Raw genomic sequence first — 22,858 nt, forward strand, 5'->3', positions numbered from 1 at the left:
AACAAAGATACTGTCATTAGTTATTTTGAAATTGTCTAAGGCTTGTGTCTTTCAGAATTGGGGAGAGCAAAAAAAATCCTGACTGACTGAGACCACTAAAAGTGCACTTTTTAAGTCAGGTAAGCATTAAACTGTATTAAACTGTAAACATTATTTTTTTGTTTGCTTACTAAATTGATTGATTAATTCCATTTTTTTTCTTCTTTTTGTAATTTTGTCTGTAGGGGGAGCCATACATTGATGTCTAGTGAGAACATAGATGTTACAAAGAAGAAACAGTAGGCTTTTAAGATGACATGGATATGCAAACTTTGCAATTTCAGAGTAGCAACACGTTTAGCACTCCTAAAACATTACAGATTGACACATATATTCTCTGGCCATGGTCAGTCTTTACCCTGCTTGTATTCAGACTTCCCCAGTGCATTCAAATGTTTAAAATCGCTTCATGCCCATTTGTCAAGAGATCATTTCCAAACTAAAAAGCCAGGGGAAAATTCCTATGCCTTATTTGTAATATATCTGCTTTTCAGACAGAGAGGCAATATTTTGAACACAGTGGAGCTCACCTGAAAAGGCACGAAACTGTTCATTGCGTTTTTAAAAATTGTGACTACAGTACCAACATCTATTCAACTTTTGCATCTCATAAAAGTAGAAAACATAGTCCTCACTGCCTTCAAGATTTTGAAAGTACATTATTGCAGACAGTTTTAACTAACACAGAGCAAGCTGATGAAGTAGAAGTAACTCTGTCAGATGAAGATGAAGTGGTTTGTTCTGAAACTGTTGTGGAGGTGGAAGATTCTGTTAAAACCATTATTGATCATCTTAGTTCCTTGTTACTGAAACTTGACTGCATCCATAATATCCCTAGTAGGTGCATAGATGATATTGTTGACGAGCTTCAGTTCATTAGTTCATCAGCTTCACTACCTGTAATCAAAAATATTATCTTGGACACGTTAAAAAATCACAACTGCAGTCCAGATTCAAAGTTGGTTACAGATTTGATGAACAGTATCTGCCAACTAAATCCTTTAAGTGTAGCTTTCTGTAATGGTGGTTAGGGTTAGAAAAGAAAGAAACCTATAGTGACAAAAATCCAGCTAAAAACTGTAAGAAACCAAAAAGAGTGGAAGTGAACTACCTTCCTCCACACCCACAAGGAGAGACAACTGAAAGTTTAGAGAAGGTACGGCTGGAGCTACTTGAAGATTTTAAAAAGAAAAACAATGACAGGGTGATATTTCCAAAAATGGCCCAAACGTTCTCCTATCGAAGACTGGAGGTGGTGACTGGCAGTGCAGCTGCTGATGACTTCAAAGAAAGGTGGCCAGCACTCTTTACTGAAGCTGGGGTAGGTTGATTACAATTGTTAAAATAATTTTAACATTGGTGTATAATATTTAATTTCTTGTTCTGCTGTCTTTGTCTTGACAGATAAAAGAAGAGTTTCGGAGAATAACCACCATTCCCCTTGAGCAGACCTTCATGTTCAGTCTGGACAGTTACACTCCAAAACTGCTTTCTGTATTTGAGAAGAAGGGTGGTGCTATTGGGGCAAAACTGAGACCTATTTTGGACAAGCAGAGACAGGTGTGTTTACCTGGTCACAACTGAACATGTTTTAAATTTACATTAAGTATTTTTTCTTCACTATTTAATAATCCCTGTCTATTTACAGGACCAAACAGTTGAGATGAAACGTGGAGAAGTGATTCGTGGATTAATGCTCTACCTTGGTGAAAAAGAGGAAGAACTCTTTCTAAATTGCCAGGTAAAATACTTGACATTTCTACGACTGTCTTTATGGTTATTAAAAAGACATTGTGTCACAGGCAAATTTACTTACATTTGTTATTTTTAATTTATTGTATTATAGGGAGAGCATATAATGTCTTACTTTGAGCTTGTAAACTGATGAGTAGAGGTGCTGGTCATAAAACATTGTGGAAAAAGTGCATTTTCTCTCAAAATGTGAATTCCAAACTTGAAACAATAGTAAATGTAAAAAAGACACACAGTAGTAAAACATCCCAAGCAATGTTTTGCTCATAAAACATTAAACATGTTTTGGTCACAATAATAAATAATAGTTTAGGTACAAGCCTAGGTCTATTTTGAGTACTTTTTCAATAATGAGGGAAAAGTGAATATTGTGAGCTGTATGTGCTCAGCCGAACTCTAAATGAAGAAAATATTTGATTTCTCCGGTGTTTGTCGTTCCTTTGTGGTTTGGACAAAGTCATTCCGTTTGAACAAATGAAAGTGCTCAAATGGACTTCTACACAATTTCTCCTCTTCTGAGTTTCAACTCTACAGCACCACCACAGGGCAGCAACATAAATACAGGAGAAACTCCAAAAAGTAGGATATTGTGTCCATTTGAGCACTTTCAACTGTTCAAACTGAATTGAGAGAAATCAAATGTGTTCTTTATTTAGAGTTGCCTTGGACACAAACAGCTCTCAATATTTACTTTTTTCTTATTATTGGAAAAATGCTCAAAATGGACCTTAGCTTGTACGTACCTAAACTATTGTCGTCATTATGACATTCAGTTTTGGAATTCAAAATTTTTACAGAATATGCACTTTTTCACGATAGTCTAATTTTATGACCAGCACTTGGTATGTGTGAAAGTAATTCTTCCTCTCTATTGTTTTTTTCTAGGTGGACAACTTTGAGGACGTTTGGCAGCACAATATGAAGATTGCTGTTGTTCGTGCTTCCTACGCTGAAGATCCTGTAGATGTCTCTCTTATTCTTGATGGCAAGGAGGTTGTGACTGGATGTGGAAATACTGCAAAGGCATGTACACTGCTAATGGGTCTGATATATTCCCTCAATCTTGCTTATCCTCCAACACTGTGTTACACTTTTGAAGTGTTCCAGAAGCTTTTCTTAGATTTAGACGCAATAAAGCTATCCTCCAAAGTACAAACTCTGAAAATGAAGTTGCTGTCCAAAACTTAAAAGATGACATTTTATTCAGCTTTGTTCAGCTTGGTATGCCATTGCCATTATAGCAGTTTATGTTATAAAGTTGTATTGTTATTGTGTAACTCTTGCACATGCTTCAAAGTTGTTAATTGTTCATGAATGTTAATACAGTTGCAAAACCTATGCAGCCATTTCTCACAGCTGTGCCTTCAGAAAGGACTTTAAGTTTATAATAGTATGACAACAAGAATTGCTGATGTGTTGTTTTTTTTTTTTTCCAAGTGTAAAACTTGGACAAAAAAGGCCGTCAATAAAACAAAGTTGTTAAATATTGTCATTTGTATATTATTGATTTTTCATATTTTCTGTATACACTTTAACAAAACTAGTAGTTATTACTCAAATGTAGTGCTTAAAATTATTTTGTAATAAGAATAAATATAGTGATACAACAAATAAAATATAAATAACATTTATTAAATTAATTCATTATTGTAAGTGATCAGCACATAAAATTTACTCAGTATTTCTATGACACACACATAGAAATACTAAAAAAAATCACATAAAACTTACTTCATTATTTCATATAACCAAATATATAAAAATCCATTATGTTGAGTAAGATTTACTGACAAATCGCTTTTAGGTTTTACTTGATAAAGGCAAGAGAGTTTTACTTGATTTAGAGTAGTAAAATTTAATAAGAATCTGTTCATGCAAAAACTTGCAAGGATTTTTCTAAGTAAATGTTATTAGTTATTTTTTTCAGTGTAACAAGGTAACTGTGATTTTAAAAAAAGTCAGCCTTACTTTTAATTCTGTCAGTCTATTTTATGTTTTATTCTTTGACAGTAACATAAACATAACCAGGTTAGTTACTGCTTGGTGTTAGCCACGAGTTGCTAGCACTGAATGCTAACGTGTCCCCACACTGTTAGCTAGCTAGCTAGCATACTCCCCTTTGGCTGCAGAGTGGACAAAACTTTAGGTCTTTCTTTTAAACCAGACCAGGAAAATGAATTTCGAAGCAATCAAATCCAACTAGACTCGGTTATCTATCTCTGTGTTTCGTGTAATTTTCCATCAAATATACAATGTGATGCTCCATTGATCTGTTTTCAAATCTCCACATGTACTTGTCTGCATTCGACCATTTGGGTAATTTCAAGTTTTAAAAAAGGCTTGTAGGATGTGTCATGTTGCTTTTCTCTCCACTTAGGAAAGGGAAATTTACTTAATTTACTTAGATTTAAATGTGTAGTGAACTAAGCTGTTTTAAGTGGAAGCCTCTGTTTTGCTTAATAATTTGAGTTTCCTTTTTATTTTTGTTTTTTGATGAATTTGACAGAGTTCCATATTAAGTTCATGGGATCTTTGCCTACCACACCTAATATATTCTTTCTTTGTCATTTCATTATAGGCACTTTCTTGGTATCAGCCCTGAGAGGGGAACAATGGACAGCCAGGAGGTGATGTTCAAGAGGTCGGGGAAGCTGCTCCAGAAAAAGGTATCTACTGTAAATCCCTGTATAGCCACCCTATTAAAAAGACTCATGGACTCTGAATGGGACTTTATGTAAACTCACAGCACCTCTCCACACAGGACCTCAATTTCACAAAGCAAAAGCTCAGTCTGCAACCAGATGTTCATGTTGTCATTTTAAGGTAACAAGTCTCTGTATTTGTTTGGTAGAGTATAAAATACTTCAGTCTTGGTGTCTCAGTTTTGAAGTTCCAGGTTTGTTCCATGACTTGGTATTTATTGAACATGATCGTGAGTTATGAAAAACTGATTCTGAAGGCAGGGTACCTGAAATGTGATATGCAATTTTTAAACAGATTGTTGACAACCTGTTAAACATCATTAATTGTTTTTGTAGATTTTATTTTAGAACATTTGAATTACTTGAAATGTGTTAGCTGCTGAATGCGTTCAATGCAGTAGTTAAATAATACATTGGTATCTTTTGTTACAGTTCAGGAAAAATGGAAAGCAAACTCAGTGTATCTGAACTAGAACATGCAGAATGAGAACTTGTTCAGCATGAGGAAATGATTGTATGTTACTAAAATTGAATGGGTTGAATAAGCCAGTTTTTTAAATATGTTTGATACAGAGCTGGCTTTAATAAAAGCTAAATGTTGAAAAGTCATCTCTTGTCTGAGCCATTTCTATGCTATGCTGTTTCCTGGGGCTTTCATTTTGAGATGTGACATTTTTAAATCATTAGTTTTAGCAATGTTATCACTTTATATAATTGCATTCTCTGTTATCAATTTTATAATAATAAACTGTTTATAGAGATTACAGTACAAACAGTAAAATAACAGTACAGTGGCACCAAAATACTGACAGTAATATACTGTAAGCATTAACTCTAAACAGCATAATACTGTATTATTTTTTACAGTAATAAACTGTTGTTGTAGAGTAGGGTAGGTTTACTGTAGAATAACGGTACCCTGCTGGCAACTTTTGCTGCTAGCTCTTTACTGTAAATTTACAGGGAAATTTCTTAGAGTGTATCTATGAATATTACAGTACAAACAGTAAAACACCAGTATAATTGCACCAAAATATTGACAGTAATGTACTGTAAGCATAATCTCTAAAAAGCAAAATACTGTAATATTTTTACAGTAACAAACTGTTGTTGTAGAACACAGTAGGTTTACTGTAGAACAACAGTGCTCTGTTGGCAATTTTTGCTGCCAGCTCTTTACTGTAAATTTACAGGGAAATTTCTTAGTGTTACGATTTCCCAGGAAGCTCAGGTGCAGGAAATGAACAGGCTGGTTTAAATGCAAAAAGGAAGTTTATTTACAAAGTCTCGAAAAAAGGGTTTAAAGACAGAAACTTATGTATTCTACTTGAGATACTACAAACCGAAAAGAAATGAAAGCCCTCTGAAAATCTCCTGGCAACTACTTGAGGCAGGGACAGCTGAATACAAAAACTCAAAAATATTGACTCACGTTGGGTATAACCCAGGCAAGAAAGCTTTACCAGTCTGAGGTATGAAAATACAAAAGGGTTTTACTTAAAGCGAGGCATCAACTAGGAGGCCTGAATTAAAGTCTATAATTACCAAGACTAACTCCAGGAACAGAACCAAATTCAAAATCTTCAATTCACGAAAAACAAACTAGAAGCTAGGTATTAAATCAGGACTCTATACTTACTAAATTTAAGACTCTAGATTATAACTTGGCCCGGTACAAAAATTCAAGAGTTGCTACTCAAATAACAAGCAAAATACAGTTTTCTAGGACTGACTCACGAATACAAAATAAGATGCTCGGACTGGGCTCATGACTGTAAGTGGCAGAAGGATCTTGACAAGTGGTTTTTGAGTCCGGATGACGAGTGATGAGTTGCAGCGGCAGGTGAATGTGGAAGGATGCCAGGAAGGAGGAGGACGGCACAGGTGAGTATTTCCAGAACACTTGAATGGAGCACGAGGAAACCAGGAAGAATTGAAGCAGGTGGAACCGGGACTGAAGCAAACGAGGACAAACAGAGTTACCGGGAGAACGAGAACATGGAACTTGTGGCAGGAGTAACATGCAGAACTCTGTACTGGCTGTATCACGATCCGGCGCTGAGAGGTGAGTGGCGTCTGATTATATTGTGGCGAGAGTGGAGCTTGATTGGCAACTTCTCCACCTGCTCCTGCACCAGCTAATGATGATTGTCAATGAGAGACACCTGCCGCTGCAGCTGCACTGCTGACAAACCTAAAAAGGAAAAAGAGGCGGAGAAAAGAGGGAGAGAGCACTATCTAGGCCTGGCAGCAGCCAGCCTGACATAGAGTGTAGTTTTCATTACTTTGCTTGCCCTCAGTCACAGGATACACACACATACATTCTGGTGTTGTAAAGAATAGTCTTGGAGATTTGCCCTTTAACTGATATTCTCATATTTGTGAAATCTAAGTTGTGATGGAACTGTTTTCTTGCAGAGGAAACGAGATGATAGTGTTATTAGAAAGTGCAACACTATTTATTTTATTTGTTATTTTTGAAATTTAATATTTTTATTTATTCTTTTATTTCATTTCTATGGTTTGGTTATCTGTGAACACTTATTTGAACAGAATATAGATTCTAATATTGTTGAAAAGGATGTGTTGTAAAGAATAATGTTGGAGATGTGCACTTATGTTGAAATAAATCCACATTGTGAAGCAACCCTTACTTGCTCTGAATTGGAAATATTACACTGAAAATACACTGAATTACAAGGCTTTACAGAACAGTGCATTATTGTAGACTTAACATGTAAGGTTATAGTTACATGATTATAGTAATAATAGGTTGTGATCTAAAGTGGGCCGGTCTGAAGCATGAAACTCCAGGGCTGAAAATGAGTCCCACTCCGGCCTTGGTTGTATTAAAAAAGTTGAATTTGAACTGCAATGAAAGGTAAAATTTTGTCTTCCATTAAACTTTTGGAAACTTTAGGAAGCACAAGTACTGTATGGACACATTCTGAGACCGAAGTCTTCTATCAGGAAATTTTGCCAACTGTTTTTAGGCTGGCTCTCTTGTGTTGAGCATTGTGAAGCTGTTGTTTTGTCTCCTGTTTGTACAAGTCTGTGAACTCTTAGCTGCATTGGACTGCACACACAACATTGCTCTATGTTTTGGTTTTTTATCCTTAGGGTGAATTAGTTTTTGTCTTAGGGTGTTGCTGGGTCGAAAGTGCACCAGGATGTTATGTTCCAGCTCCTCAGGACAAGACTCAGCAGTTCACCTGCATCTGAAGGATAAGAGACATTCGTTTGAGTACTGCGATGTACACATTTTGGACAGCGAGGACAGATGGTTTCAGAGAGGAGTGAAGGAAGCCATCTATGCCAAATTGGAACAGCCATCTCTAAACAGAGAAGGCGGTCTGCGACATGACTTATCAAACACCTGTGATGCAGTGATTAGATCTCTCCCCAGAGAGTTTTGCCATCATTAACATCTTAAGTCACTCCTCACATGGCAGATTTATAATTTTTGTTTAGAAAACTGGCAGCTCTACCACAGTTGCTGTTGTTGTTGCTGGATCTCCTGGTTTCACATCATTCACCCCTTGAGGCATGTGAGTGCTGGTCATTAATGGGCCATGTGAGCTGGAGTGACTATAAATTCTATAACTTCCCATTAGTCAGTTTGAGCTGGAGATCCCTCTTGGATGAAGGTGAAATATCTTCAAGAAGAGAAGTCCAGCTGACTCTACTGTGCTCATATTGGATATCAGGAAGGAGGCAGGGCCTCATACGCTGTTTCCAGCCCCCTGATATGCACAATAGCTTTTACAAAGGCAACATTTACAAGAGACTTTTGTACAGGGCTTCGTAATGTTATGTACAAGTTCTAAGGATTAAAAATGTTTCTCATATCAGCATAACTAGAGGATGACCCCTGCTGGTTAAAGGAGTTTACTGCAACAGGGAATATTGGTTACTATGTTTCTCTTTAGGGCTGCACAGTGGCATAGTGGTGAGCACTTTTGCCTTGCCGCTAGAAGATTCCTGGTTTGCTTCCTGGCCTTCCCAGGATCTTTCTGTTTGTATGTTCTCACTGTGCATGTGTGGGTTCTCCTGTTTTGGTTTCAGTTTCATGTTAATTAATAAACCCTTGAAGCCCTCATCTGTCTCTGCCTGGTCTGTGTCTGCGTCTGGGCTCCCAGACCACTGTGACATTTTTCATTAAACATTGCCAACGGCCAGCCTTTTCAGCAATGATCTTCTGTGGTCTATCCTCTGGACAACACTAATGTCAGTTTTCCCCATGACTGTGGTTGAGTGTACCAAATTAGACCGAGAGATACACAGTACAAACAAGGCTCGAAATATTTCACTTCACATGTAATGAATATAGAATAGATCAAAGTTTACCTGTAACTGAACTGTAAACAGGATTCTCCTCCTTGTCCGTATATCCGCACTACCAGTCCATAAATGCCATCGGAGGAGATCCTATGCTACTCACAGCTTCACTCATTGGAGGACGTCAGGACATAGTGTAATCGCCAAAAATTTTTCATATTCCATCATTTTTGTACATGTCAATGAAATAATTGTTCACTGAGAAAACTTTCTATCTCATTTAAAATTTGACTCTCCAAAGAATGCAAGATGTGGTACCAAACTATGTATATATGCATATACTTATGTATAGAGTCATTTATTATTATTATCATTATTATTGTTATTATTGTTGTTGTCTCAGTTACATTTCAATAGATTAGCTATGATTTTATTTTGTGTCAGCCTTTCAAATTTACTTTCCTGTAACAAAATTCATTCGAAAATTTGAGGATTTTCCAAAACATTCGTGAGCATACCAGTCATTAGCAGCAGCGCTTTAGCAATCTCAAAATGATGCCTTTCCAGGTTCTCGGCTGACTCAATTTCTTTCTCGCCCTTAATGCTCTCAGCAAAACTGAAAATAGAAATTAACAAATTATTTTTAAAAAGTACTGTGGTTTTCAATGTTTATGGACAGCATAAAAGACATAGTGGTTCAGAGGGTTCACACAGACATAAATAATGGTTGATTTTAACAGTTGAAATCATCATAATTCATGCTAAAGAATGTTTTCTCAAAAAACACATGATTCTAATGACTGATTTAGGAGCATCATGTGTAGCGTACCAGTCGAAATTAGTGAAAGCCAGGACTGATGGTCAAATGTCTTTTATTGCAGGTCATAAACCAGGCTGCAGTTTGCAAGTCCAACTTAGACCAACGTAGCTCAACATAGGACCAACCTAAGAGCTAAACCGGAAATGAAACACAGAAATGTCACATTAGCTTGCTTCAAAAGTACCACCGTATTTCCTTTAAACTATAACCTTGAGAATGTTTAATTACCGTACCTTGTTGCCACTTTCAACTGGAGCTAAATTCCTTGTTACACCTTACTCTCCCGTTTATGGTTGCCTTTTTGTATCACTCGTTACTCTCTCTGTGCCTCTTACCGTCATTACCGTGTACCGTTTACTTTTGTAGCTGGCTGCGCATGCTAAGTGACCTTTCACAATAAACTTCCTTTATAACAGGAAATGACAACATAAAACACAAGAAGTACATTTCAAAATAAAATTCCACACGTTTTAACCATAATGAATTTAAGTCCTTTACACTCCCACCAAATTATTAAGTGTTTTACCTACAAGTCAACTTAAAACACAAATAATTTCTGAACATGAAATGACCCTTTGTAGAGCACATGTATGTCAGCACCTTCAGTTTCTCCATTGCTCTTACACTTAAGGGGCTTCTAGTTGCAGAACTAACTTATGAACTGGGCGTTCTACCACAGATGCTTTACTTGTACGTTCACCTCTTTTGTTCAGATTTCTATCACCAAGAAATATCATAGCTCTCCTGACAAGTCCATCTTTATCCATCACTGTCTCTGAGACTCTTCCTAGTCTCCACACAGATCTTGGCTGTGTTTCATCCGTGTCCATCACGATGTCACCTGCTCGAATGTTTCTCTTAGGTGTGTGCCATCGTTGTCTGGTTGTGATGTTATGGAGATACTCCTTCCTCCAACGACTCCAAAACTGTTCGGCTAGATATTGCACTTGGCGCCATCTTTTTTGTCCATATAGATCCTCTCTCACAAACTTGCCTGGGACAGGTAATGCAGTGGTGGCTTTCATGGTGATGAGGTGATTAGGAGTGAGTGGTTCCAAACTGTTTGGATCGTCTAAGTTATCTGTTGTAAGAGGGCGGCTGTTCACGATTGCAGCAACCTCATACAATAATGTCCTTAGGGAGGCGTCGTTGAGTCTACCAGGGGAAAGTGAGAGTGTAGACTTGAGAACATTTCTTACAGTCCTTATTTGTCGCTCCCATACTCCACCAGCATGACTTGCATGAGGTGCATTAAAGACAAAATCACATTGTTTTTTTGCAAGGAAGGTTGCTAGTCTCTCAGCATCAACTTCCTGGAGTGCTGCATTCAGTTCATTTTTGGCACCAACAAAATTGGTACCCTGATCACATTTAATTTCTCTAACTGAACCTCTTAATGCAATAAAGCAGCGTAGACCATTAATGAAAGCATCTGTTGACAAATCCTCTACCATCTCAACATGAATGGCACGAGAATAAAAGCATGTAAAGAGCAGGCCATATCTCTTGTGTTCTTTTCGTCCTTGTTTAGTCAGGAATGGACCAAAACAATCCATGCCACAGTATGTAAAAGGTGGAGAAGGTTCCATCCTTTCTCTTGGAAGATCACTCATTTTCTGTCCTTCTACAGGTCTCCTTAGTTTCCAACAAACTACACACTGGCGAACGTAGGATGTAACACACCGACTTAGTCCTGGAATCCAATAGCCACTGGATCGGATTTCATTAATGGTGAAGCCCTTACCCTGGTGTTTAACCCTTTCATGGCAATGTGCAATTATCAGTTTTGTGATATGATGCTCTCTGGGAATGACTGTTGGATGCTTGCATGAGCTGGGAAGATTTGAACAACGCAATCTTCCTCCTACCTTGAGCACACCATCTCTGTCTAAAAAGACATCAAGATGATATAACTTGTTCCTTGGTAGCTGATTCTCTTTACTTAGTGTCTTTATTTCTTCCTGATATGCTTGTTTTTGCAGATCTTTGATGATTATGAGCGCTGCATTTTCTCTTTCACTCACACTAGAGTGAGCATTGGACTTGTCCTTTAGCAGTCTCCGGCTGAGACGTGCCACAGCACTAACAGCCTGAGACCATGATGAAAACTTTACCAGGCGGTCAGTAAGGCTCACCTTTCCAGTCACTGTTTGCAGTGTTTGAACCTTTTTAACTTCTGGGTCCCCGATTGGAAGTTCCATGGTCTCTCTTGCTGGAGGATGAATTTCTCTTTCCCACAGGAACTGAGGACCGATGAGCCAATTGGATGACAGCAGTTGATCCACTGTCGTTCCCCTGGATGCGTTATCTGCAGGGTTTTCATTGGTGGAAACATAAAACCATTGCTCAGGCCTTGTGCTGTTGCGAATCTTCTGTACCCTGTTCGCAACAAACGTGTGAAAACGTCTTGCTTCATTGTTTAGGTATCCTAGGACTACTTTAGAGTCTGTCCAAAAGAACTCTTCCACATCACCATAAACTAGCTCCTCTTTGAGCATGTCACTCACTGCTACTGCAACTACTGCTGCCGTCAGTTCTAGTCTTGGAATAGTGGTTACCTTGGTGGGAGCCACGCGGGATTTACCTATGATGAAAGCACAGTGCACTTCTCCATTTTTGTTCACAAGTCTCAGATAAGTACACTGTCCATACCCAGCAGTGCTCGCATCCGAGAAATGATGCAGTTCCCTTTTTACCACTTCTCCAAAGTTGTGAGGCAAATAACATCTGGCAATCTGTATTTTCTCCAGATTGATGAGATCCTTTCTCCAATGCTCCCACCTTGGCCTCAGATGCTCGGATACAGGCTCATCCCAACCAGTACCATGGTGACACATTTCTTGCAGGATTCTTTTCCCACTGAGAAGATAGGGGGCGACAAAACCAAGGGGATCGTATATGGATGCAACTGTGGATAATATTCCACGTCGTGAGGGAGGTTGGTCTTTCAGTGTAATATTGAATGTAAAACAGTCTATTTTAATGTTCCAGTGAATACCTAGTGCTCTTTCAATTTGCTTCTCACAGAAAGCAAGGTTCCTTGTTGTGCTGTCTGTCGCATGCTCTGATGCTGGTATGTTGTCTAAAATGATGCTGTTGTTTGATGCAAACTTGTGGAGTCTCAGACCACCTTTAGCACACAGTTCACGTGCCTCTTGTGTCAGCTGTATGCCCTTTTCCACTGTCTCTGTGCTGGTGACACCATCATCCACATAAAAGTCTCTGGCGATGAAGTGTGCACCTAATGGATATGCAAGCCTGTTCTCTTGAGCCAAATGTTTTAATCCATAGTTTGCACATCCTGGGGAAGACACTGCACCAAAGAGATGTACCGTCATCCTGTACTCTTGTGGTTGTGTACTTAAGTCTCCATTGTTCCACCATAAGAAGTGGAGGTAGTTACGATCCTTATTTTGGACTTTAAACTGATGAAACATTTTTTCTATGTCACACATCAGAGCTATTGGATGTTGTCGGAAGCGTACAAGGATGCCAGTTAGGTTATTTATCATGTCTGGTCCAGACAGAAGGTGCTCATTGAGACTGGTTCCTTTATGCTTGGCTGAACAGTCAAAAACTACGCGCAGTTTTTCTGGTTTCTTTGGATGGTAGATGCCGTGATGTGGGATGTACCATTTCTCACCAGGAATTCCATCATCCTGAACTTCCTCTACATCACCTCTTTCGATGATGTCACTCATGTATCTGACATAATCTTCCTTGTATCTTTCATTTCTGCAAAATTTCCTTTTCAGGTGGTTGAGTCTGACTTCTGCAAGCTGTCTGTTATCAGGCATGTAGGGCCTTCCTTTAAAGGGCAGTGGCATCTCATACTGTCCTTGTTCATTTTTCCGTATGCCTGCTTCAAGTTTGTCAAGGAAGATGAGATCCTCTTGAGACACTGTTTTGTCATTTCCACTTACTTCTTTGAAGTCACTTTCTAATGCTCGAATTACATCCATGGGAGTTGCTGGAGGAATCTCTTTTACAGCAACACGATGGCAAAGGCTGTCTATCAGACTTGTTTCGAGGCAAGGTGCTGAACTGCAAACTATGCTCCATCCCAACTCAGTCTGAACAGCATAAGGCTCATCATTTTTGCCTAGGATCGTCTGTCTAGGTGCTAAGGCTCTGGAACAGTTATACCCAATCAAGAGACCTACTTCACAGCTGAGAAGCAGTGGGACTTCATCTTTGATTGGTGACAGATGGCTCCAGCGTTTAGCTGTCTTACAGGTTGGTATATGTTCCATGTTTGCAGGTATATAGTCCTTTGTGTATGCAGCAGGGAGGGGAATGTGTGTTGCAGAGCTGTAACCCCTCACACGGAGACCAGATACCTTTTCACTATTTACAACAGCATTTTCTCCCATCATGGTGGTTAGTTTTAGTTTCACTGGACAGCTATCCACTTGTAGTTCACGACTCACTTCTTGATCGATGAATGTGGTGTCACTCTGAGTGTCCAACAAAGCATAGACAAGTTTTTCTTTATATGGGTTTGCAACAGATGACACCCACACTGGAAGAATCATTGAAGTACTACCAGAATGTTCTCCTCTGGCAACATTAAGTGACATAACAGCAGCAGTTTCCACTGTGTTGTTTTGTGTGGCACTATCCATACTCACATGTCTTTCTCCTTTCACATATTTGATGTAGTTGTCATCATGAAGACACGTCGGGTGCCTTTTCATGCAGATGTCACAGGTGAGGCGGTGTCTGCAGTCCTTTGCACTGTGACCTTGTTTTAAACAGCCATAACACAGTTTATTGTCTTTGACATATGTCCTTCTACTTTCCAGCGACCTTTTCATGAGGGCTGGGCACTTGTGAAGCTGATGTGCGTCTTCACACAACATGCACAGAGATCCCATGTGTGCTCTGCTCGACGTGTGCTGGTCACTGTGCACAACCTTTGTATTGAAGACACTTGCTTTATTCCTTTTAAAGTCCTTTAGGTTCTCTTTGTCACTGCGTACCTCAGAAGAACGAAGTGCATGTATGGAGGTGATGGGATTGCATGCAACTTCTGCTTCCTGCATCAGAAATGCAGCAAAATCCATGAAGCTAGGAAAATCTTTTCCTTCCATCAGGGCCTTTGTCACCTGGCGGTTCCATCTGGCTGCTGCCCAGTCAGGCAACTTCTGTGTTAGTTTTTGATTTTCCTCACAATCGTTTAATATTTCCAGCCCTTTTACATGAGGCATCGCTAGCAGGCAAGCATGTAAGAAGTCTGCAAAGTTTCTTAGTCCTTCAGCATCCTTAGACTGTATTTTTGGCCAGCTTGACAGTTTTTCTCTAAAGGCTCTTTGAATAACAAATGCCTGACCGTATCGTTGATTGAGTTTTTTCCAAGCATCTTGGTAGGCGGCTTCATCATTTCTGAAGAAGGTGCCTTCAAGGCATTTACGAGCTGGACCACTGACGTACTTCTTTAAATAATACAGTTTATCTGCAGCAGAAATGCCCTTTTGGTCTATCAGAGACGTGAAGGAAGCTTTCCATTCAATAAATTGAATCGGTTCACCACTGAACACTGTTGGCTCTGGCATAGGAAGTCTATTCATTGCAATGCTGTCCTGCACGGCCTGTGCTAGTTGAGCGACACCAGTAGGCGCAGACAACATAACTGTGGTAGATGAATGTGGTGCAGGGGGCTGAGATGCAGGATTTAGGCTCACCTGCTCACCTTTTACTGATTGGACGTCATACATTTGTATTTCTCTGTCATAGGCTTCCAATCTGGCTCGAGCTGCTTCCATATCCTTTCCAGCCTGCAGATGCTCTAGCTCAGATCTTTCCATTTCAAGTTCTTTCTTGTGTTGCTCTTCTAGAGCTTTAATCCTTTCCTTGTGTTTTCTTTCCTCTTGCACTATCCTGTATTCTGCCTCTTTTGCAGCCAACTCTGCCGCTGCCTCGACTCGTTTGGATGCAAGGTGTGAAGATGGGCAATGGCTGGTGGCATTTGTCTGTGCAGCCGTAGAGCCATAAATGGAGTATGCATAGTTGTGATCGAGTAGCCTGCGTAGTCGACATCTTTCATGTTCTGCATCAAAATCTCCATCAATACCTGACAGTCTTTCGTATATGATTTTGATAATGTCACCAGTTACTGCCTCACATGCATCTATCTTTCGCCTTAGGTCAGCTGCTGGAGCCGTATGATCTCTTATTTCAGTGTAGAGTTTCATAATGTCATCCTTTCTTTTCTCTAAAATGTCTGCGAATGATGACAGGCGTGTTTCAGAAATATTTGACTTTAGGTTTTCTCTTGTCTCACGTGCTTGAATTTTCCATTGTTCATACAAACTGGTAAGTCTTTTTTCTTTTTTACTTGCTTCTTCCTTTTGATAAGCAAGCACCTTTTCCGTCTGTGTTTTGGTGCGTTTTGAGCGTCGAGGTTCATCTGCAATGCTCTTGATTTTACATTGCAAGTCAGCCAACATCTTTATGGAGGACTAAAAGTGCCAAAATTAAATAAATAAATACATCATTAAATAATTAATTAAATATGTCATTAATTAATTAAAATTGGAATTAAATATTTCATTAATTAATTAAAATTGGAATTAAATATGTCATTAATTAATTAAAATTGGAATTAAATACTTAAATGTGTTATTAAATAAATATATCATTAAATAATTAAATATGTCATTAATTAGTTAAAATTGGAATTAAATATGTCATTAATTAATTAAAATTGGAATTAAATACATAAATGTGTTATTAAATATGTCATTAATTTATTAAAATAACAATTATTTTAAGTAAAAAACATATTTCATTATTTCACGATTTAATTAATTATTTCATGGTCCTTGTGTTGCAGTGGATCATGAATTAATTTTATCTGTCAACCTCGCCCGTCAAAGTCCGTGGGCGGGACTAACGTGAATCTAGTCTAATCCACTGCTTTTGTCTGCCTTGAAACCGGAAGTAGAAGTCTTTCTAAACATGGAGGCTGTGTAGAGGGAGAGTCGCTGTGAACTTTCTAGAGAGTTGGTGAGAGATATTTTAGACCTTGCAGAGTATGTGGAAGCAGGACCTGCTGACCGCGAGCATGTAGCGTGTAAAGCAGAGGAATTTATTGACGTTGTTGAAGTTATTTCCGCACTTTCCGACCAAGATGTTGACCGTAGAGTGACTGCAAATTTAGAGGAAGTACTCCGCCGGTTTTCTGGTACCAGGGTGCAACAGGAGCACACACAGGGACCAGGGCGTTTGGCATACCGAGGGAAGTTCTGGAACATCACGTTCTTTGTGGATTACCAGCCTGTCAAATTGCAGCGATGCTCGGAGTGTCGAGCGCTTTTCCTTTAGGACCTACTCGGCGCGGCACGGCTCCGCTCGTCTTTGTTTAGCCGCGATTCCACAAGCATCTACTCGGCACGGTACGGCTCGTCTCATCTTTGTTTGCGAGCGTTTCCATACGGACTAATTTTCAGCACCTTCTCGGCTGAGGTTCCCAGCGAGCTGAGATGAGCCGATAATGTGGCGTTTACATAGTGCAGGCCACTGATTGGACAGGGAGTGACGACACAGAGCAACTTCAGCACGAAAACAAAATCCTGCATTAAAAAATGACTGTAAACAGCGACGGTGTGCATTGCTCTTCACGAAACTCTCTGTTCTTCATAATTTTAATGTGACAGCCAGACCTGTACCGTGGGTGAATGAAGAGGTCGAGACTTTGTCTTTGGTGGCGGACCAAAGAATACAGAGAGAGCTGGACGGAGAAAGTTTATCAGGAGGTCTCTGAGCGGATGGCCGCTCACATATACAGTAGACTGTATATAAAGAGGACAGAAGCAGTGTAGGGAGAAGCTGAAAAAGCTCAAAAATGACTATCGGTCCACCCAGGACCACAACGGCCGGCGTGGGTCAACCAGGAGGTGTTGGAAGAGGTTTAATGGAAGCTATTTACTGGCACCGCACCGGCGAGCAACAGGAGGGAGACTCAGCCGCTGCATTGTTGGAGACGTTCGAGGACGGTGAGTGTTTTGTGACTTCAAGAAACTTATACATCATTTATTCCATTGGTGGCAACCTTCTTTTAAGCAAACAAGTATTTTTAGAAAGTAACGTCGTTGTCTCCTGTAGCAGACAATAAGATAACTAGTTAGCCATCGGCGCTAACTCCGTGCTCTGCTTGTATTTCGTGCTGCTGTTTCTAACGTTTAGCTCTCAGAAGCTAATACTTCAGTCAGCATGCCGTGTTTTTCTTGTACTTAGAGTGAGTGTTTATTTCTGTTCAAGAATCCCTTTCCACATGTGAAGCCTACTCCACCTCCGTCGCGGAGCCCCCGGCTGCCCTGTCTCCTCTCCAGCACCAGCTCGGACACCGACACCAGCACGTCACAGCAACGTCTTATCACCGGTAAGACACGGTAAACAGAGAGCATGGTTGATTTTCGTATTATTATTACTACAGGTGTAAATGCCTGCAAGCATGATCAGAACAACGAGACCAATGACCAAGAATTGAGGCAGGTGTAAATGCAAACTGTGCAGCAGCCAGCTCAGGAACGCGTGATGAAAGCTACATGTAGCTACAGTGACACATAAACAGAACACATGCAGCTGCATTTATTTTCTATTGATTTAACAAGTAAGTCACTCTAATTAATTTACGTTCTGGTGCGGTGTAGTATTGCAACCATTCTTCTTATAGTCACTAGGTAGCTGTGAAACTGAATGAAAATATACATAAAAATGAGAAAACACAGCTCTTCTTAGCAACTCCAAAATGTGCACAGGATGAAATGAAGTTCACACCACGTCGTTTTTGTTTGTGGTGGAGCAGTTACTGCTTGTGCTTTGGTTAAAGCGAAGAGTGCCAGAAGTTTATTAAAGTATCAAAGACATGATCATGATTGAAAATGGATGGACGGGTGGCTAAACACATCACATCATAGCTGTGGAGTCCTTCCAGCTCCTGGGGACTACAATCTCTCAGGACCTCCTGAAAAAGGCTCAGCAGAGGATGTATTTCCTACGACAGCTGAGGAGACATGGCCTGCCACATGAGCTGTTGATCCAGTTCTACACTGCAGTCATACAATCTGTCCTGTGCACCTCTGGATCAACCACACAGCAGGACAGAAACAGACTACAGCCCATAGTACGGACTGCAGAAAACATCATCAGAGACCCCACTCACCCTGGACATTTGGACTACAGTGCCCTGTACACAAAAATCGCCACTACTGTGTTTATAGCAATTACCATTTTGCTAATGTGTTCATACATTCCAGTCTAGCTGTACATTTCTGTTTATATTGTGTTCTATTTTACTACTATTTCTTTTTCCTCCCTGTTCCTCTTTCTATTGTTTATTTTTTATTATTCTCTTCCATATTCCTAGGATGACACCAACAGCCGAAACCAAATTCTGTGTATATTGTGTACTTACTTGGCCATTAAAGCTGACTCTGATCACTTTTCTGTCTTTGGTCTAGGCAAGAGGAAAGGGGGCCACAGAAAATTGGACCTTCCTAGCGTACTTGTGGAGATGCAGGCTGAGGAGGAGTGGAGTCATGCCCAGCATGATGAGAACATCTGGTTGCTCCTCAGCGAGGCAAGAGAGAATGAAGCTGGCCCAGAATACTGCCTTCAACCAGTCATTCCTGGGTGTGCTGGGGCAGCTGGGGTAGCTGGGTAGGCAGTGGGCAGCCGGCGAGTGTGAGCGAGTCCACCTCCCATAGACTTGAGATTTACAAGTGCTGGTCATATAATTAGAATATCACGAAAAAGCTTGTCTTTTGGACAACTGTCAGGTCAGTAGTCTTCCCCATGATTGTGTAGCCTACAGAACTAGGCTGAGAGACCATTTAAAGGCCTTTGCAGGTGTTTTGAGTTAATTAGCTGATTAGAGGTGTCTTCAATATTGAACCTTTCTACAATATTCTAATTTTCAGAGATACCAAATTTGAGATTTTTGTTAGTATTCAGGTATAATCATCAAAGTTAAGAGAAATAAACATTTGAAATATATCAGTCTCTGTGTAATGAATGAGTATAATATACAAGTTTCACTTTTTGAATGGAATTACTGAAATAATGAACAACTTTTTTCATGATATTCTAATTATATGACCAGCACCTGTAGTTGTATATAGTTTTACTTTTAGCCCTCCACTGTAGGAGAGGCCCACCACAGTTTGTACTTTGCACATTGTAAATAGTTTTGATTTTGCTGCTGACTAATAAACTATTTTGTGACTTATGTGATTGCATCATAACTTTTCATTTTGTCTGTTAAGACACTGGTAGGAAAAGAGTCAACAGTCTGAACCAAACAATTCTATATTCCCTAATAATGTATTTGTGTTTAATGGGATTTAACATGTTTTAACACAAACTCCTTTATGGTTCATAATTCTGGTGACTGAATTACACCAAAGCAATACTGATTTATCAAACTGGAATTTTCTTAAAACAGCTGTTTTAATGTTTTGGCGTTTAATTTTTTATTTAATCTTGCTAACCTTCACAAACAAGCAATAGCATAGACACATCTACAAAAGTTTATTGTCAGAATTGCATTAAAGAAAACAATAGCGGTCCGGGGACAGAAAAACAGAAGTATAACAAGAAGAACAACTTTTAACTTTTGCATGACACGTAGTGCATCAGTGCATCCTGTACATCTCTGCCCTCCTCCTCTACACCTTGTGCCACTGCAGGCTCATGTGCTGCTGCTTCAGGTAAATCCCATGAAGTCTCATCAGAGAGCATCTGAAACACATACACAGCATACATATTTTAATACCTAATAGCGACAAACTGCAGCCATTACAGGGTCGTTCACAGGACTGATACACGATAGCTAGCGAACTAGCATTAGCTTACCCTTATATGTCGTCTCGTTCATATCCTCGTCTTCAGCTTGATACTGCTGTATCGCCTCCCAAACTCTCCTGTGTGTCTCCTGAGTGTTTCGACTCGCCGCTCTCAGCTTTCTCCGACTCTTCTGTTACTCTGAATCTGACAGAAAGCCACAGACCGAGCAGCAGGTGTACTATCGCCTCCATGTACATTGTTGCATTGCGTTTGTGTCGCACAAAAATGACGGTAAGGGACTTTCGGGCCACCGTGCTATGACGACTCAACCCACGATGAGGTGGTACTCAATGTAATGGAAAAACAACTAAACCGAGACGAGCCGTGGCGCGCCGAGTAGATGCTAAAGGAAATGCTAAAGGAAAATTTGTCTTGCACCGCATGTATCAACATTTGGGAAAGAGGACCGAGTCTTTAGCGGTTGCTAATAAAGTTTTGTTTTATTGAGTATCCAAACCAACGTAGAGGTGAATAGCGCCACCCAGTGTATCGGAATGTGTTCACAAGCTCTGCGTCAATCCATTATCTGGAATCGATTTGCCTTGACTTGATGTGCAGGGTAACCAATCAGGTGTTAGGATCCGCCCACCGACTTTGACGGGCGAGGTTGACAGATAAAATAAATTCATGATCCACTGCAACGCAAGGACCATGAAATAATTAATTAAATAGTGAAATAATGAAATATGTTTTTTACTTAAAATAATTGTTATTTTAATAAATTAATGACATATTTAATAACACATTTATGTATTTAATTCCAATTTTAATTAATTAATGACATATTTAATGCCAATTTTAATTAATTAATGACATATTTAATGCCAATTTTAATTAATTAATGACATATTTAATTATTTAATGATATATTTATTTAATAACACATTTAAGTATTTCATTCCAATTTTAATTAATTAATGAAATATTTAATTCCAATTTTAATTAATTAATGACATATTTAATTAATTATTTAATGATGTATTTATTTATTTAATTTTGGCACTTTTAGTCCTCCATACATCTTTTCCTTAAATTTGATTGTTTCCTGTATTTCTTGCTTTGTATGTTCACTTGAATTTTCAAGCAGGCCTTTATAATCTTGAATTTTCTTTTGCAGAATAGCAATTTCTTCATTGACATCCTCTGGAAGAGGCCGCTGCTCCTTCCATTTTTAGTGTAGCCTTCCTTTTCTCTTTATTTTCCTGACCAGCTTCTGCGACCTGCTGTCCGTTGTGGGTTTGTAGCTAGAGACCGTGGGACCACGTTGTGCAGCATGGTGTGGAGGATGGTCAAGCTCTTACTGTAGCGTACCAGTCGAAATTAGTGAAAGCCAGGACTGATGGTCAAATGTCTTTTATTGCAGGTCATAAACCAGGCTGCAGTTTGCAAGTCCAACTTAGACCAACGTAGCTCAACATAGGACCAACGTAAGAGCTAAACCGGAAATGAAACACAGAAATGTCACATTAGCTTGCTTCAAAAGTACCACCGTATTTCCTTTAAACTATAACCTTGAGAATGTTTAATTACCGTACCTTGTTGCCACTTTCAACTGGAGCTAAATTCCTTGTTACACTTTACTCTCCCGTTTATGGTTGCCTTTTTGTATCACTCGTTACTCTCTCTGTGCCTCTTACCGTCATTACCGTGTACCGTTTACTTTTGTAGCTGGCTGCGCATGCTAAGTGACCTTTCACAATAAACTTCCTTTATAACAGGAAATGACAACATAAAACACAAGAAGTACATTTCAAAATAAAATTCCACACGTTTTAACCATAATGAATTTACGTCCTTTACATCATGCAAGGACTGATGGACCAATTACCTTGAGGGTGAAGTCCCCACATGATGTACAATCCTTTTGGATTGGGTGGGGGATGGTGCTCACAGCCACCCTCGATATATACACTGAGGAGGACTTTTGAACGAGCCAGCCATCATCAGACACCGTCTCTGAAGTCACAACACCTTCAACATTACTGTCAATCTGCTGATGAAATATCCATAACATTAGCAATATCAGTAGTCATGCAAAACGGAAATCAATGCTGCATTAATAAAATGTGAGCCTTCCCTTCATACAAATGAAATATCAATGTATGTACACCAACCGTAAAATCTTCTGGTATTTCAGAAGGGTAACGCATCTCTCTTCTGAACATCAGAAAGTATGGACTGTACTTTATTTGTTTTTTTGTCCTGATTCCAAACATGATGGTGTCAAGGTGGAGATTCCAGCCCTGTGGATTATCCAACACCACCTTTGAGAGTGCTTTGATAATGTAACCAGAAAATGAAAGTGTCAGTGTTTGTTAAACAGTGAACCAGGTGATACCTTGCCAGAATCCCTCTATAAATTAATTCTGGGGCATTTTTAAAGAGACAATTGACTACTTTATAAACGGCACCAATTACG

The 22,858-nt window shown here is 39.4% G+C and overlaps 2 protein-coding genes and 1 long non-coding RNA gene across 6 annotated transcripts; 1 reads left to right on the top strand and 2 right to left on the bottom strand.

The window, feature by feature from the left end:
- Nucleotides 1-231: 231 nt before the first annotated feature.
- On the top strand, nucleotides 232-3,207 carry LOC118469122 (uncharacterized). The gene is made up of 4 exons (XM_035940651.2): nucleotides 232-1,360; nucleotides 1,444-1,599; nucleotides 1,688-1,780; nucleotides 2,677-3,207. The coding sequence occupies exons 1-4, from the start codon at nucleotides 1,259-1,261 to the stop codon at nucleotides 2,977-2,979; spliced, it is 654 nt and encodes a 217-aa protein (XP_035796544.1). The 5' UTR covers nucleotides 232-1,258; the 3' UTR covers nucleotides 2,980-3,207.
- Nucleotides 3,208-5,746: 2,539 nt separating this feature from the next.
- LOC111584426 (uncharacterized) lies at nucleotides 5,747-16,029 on the bottom strand. Of its 4 annotated transcripts, XM_055016931.1 has the most exons (5): nucleotides 9,825-16,029; nucleotides 9,601-9,723; nucleotides 9,290-9,387; nucleotides 6,531-6,687; nucleotides 5,747-6,447 (listed from the first exon to the last, which is right to left on the bottom strand). In XM_055016931.1, the coding sequence occupies exon 1, from the start codon at nucleotides 15,783-15,785 to the stop codon at nucleotides 10,218-10,220; it is 5,568 nt and encodes a 1,855-aa protein (XP_054872906.1). In that variant the 5' UTR covers nucleotides 15,786-16,029; the 3' UTR covers nucleotides 5,747-6,447; nucleotides 6,531-6,687; nucleotides 9,290-9,387; nucleotides 9,601-9,723; nucleotides 9,825-10,217. The 4 variants fall into 4 exon arrangements, with proteins under 4 accessions (XP_054872906.1, XP_054872904.1, XP_054872905.1 ...); XM_055016929.1 differs by having other exon boundaries at nucleotides 6,531-9,387; XM_055016930.1 differs by having other exon boundaries at nucleotides 9,290-9,723.
- A 4,080-nt stretch (nucleotides 16,030-20,109) lies between these two features.
- On the bottom strand, nucleotides 20,110-22,141 carry LOC129350432 (uncharacterized). The gene is made up of 3 exons (XR_008603823.1): nucleotides 21,975-22,141; nucleotides 20,449-21,873; nucleotides 20,110-20,334 (listed from the first exon to the last, which is right to left on the bottom strand). It is a non-coding gene; the product is annotated as an uncharacterized LOC129350432 (long non-coding RNA).
- Between the last annotated feature and the right edge of the window lie 717 nt (nucleotides 22,142-22,858).

This window comes from Amphiprion ocellaris, chromosome 14 (assembly GCF_022539595.1).
Source record: "Amphiprion ocellaris isolate individual 3 ecotype Okinawa chromosome 14, ASM2253959v1, whole genome shotgun sequence".
In the NCBI taxonomy this organism is placed as follows: Eukaryota; Metazoa; Chordata; class Actinopteri; family Pomacentridae; genus Amphiprion; species Amphiprion ocellaris.

Excerpts from the sequence above, each read along its gene's own strand:
- LOC118469122 (XM_035940651.2), top strand. The coding sequence starts at position 1,259 with ATGGCCCAAACGTTCTCCTATCGAAGACTGGAGGTGGTGACTGGCAGT. Across the intron at positions 1,361-1,443 it reads CACTCTTTACTGAAGCTGGG|ATAAAAGAAGAGTTTCGGAG; the intron begins GTAGGTTGATTA and ends TTGTCTTGACAG. Across the intron at positions 1,781-2,676 it reads AACTCTTTCTAAATTGCCAG|GTGGACAACTTTGAGGACGT; the intron begins GTAAAATACTTG and ends GTTTTTTTCTAG.
- LOC111584426 (XM_055016931.1), bottom strand. The coding sequence starts at position 15,785 with ATGAAACTCTACACTGAAATAAGAGATCATACGGCTCCAGCAGCTGAC.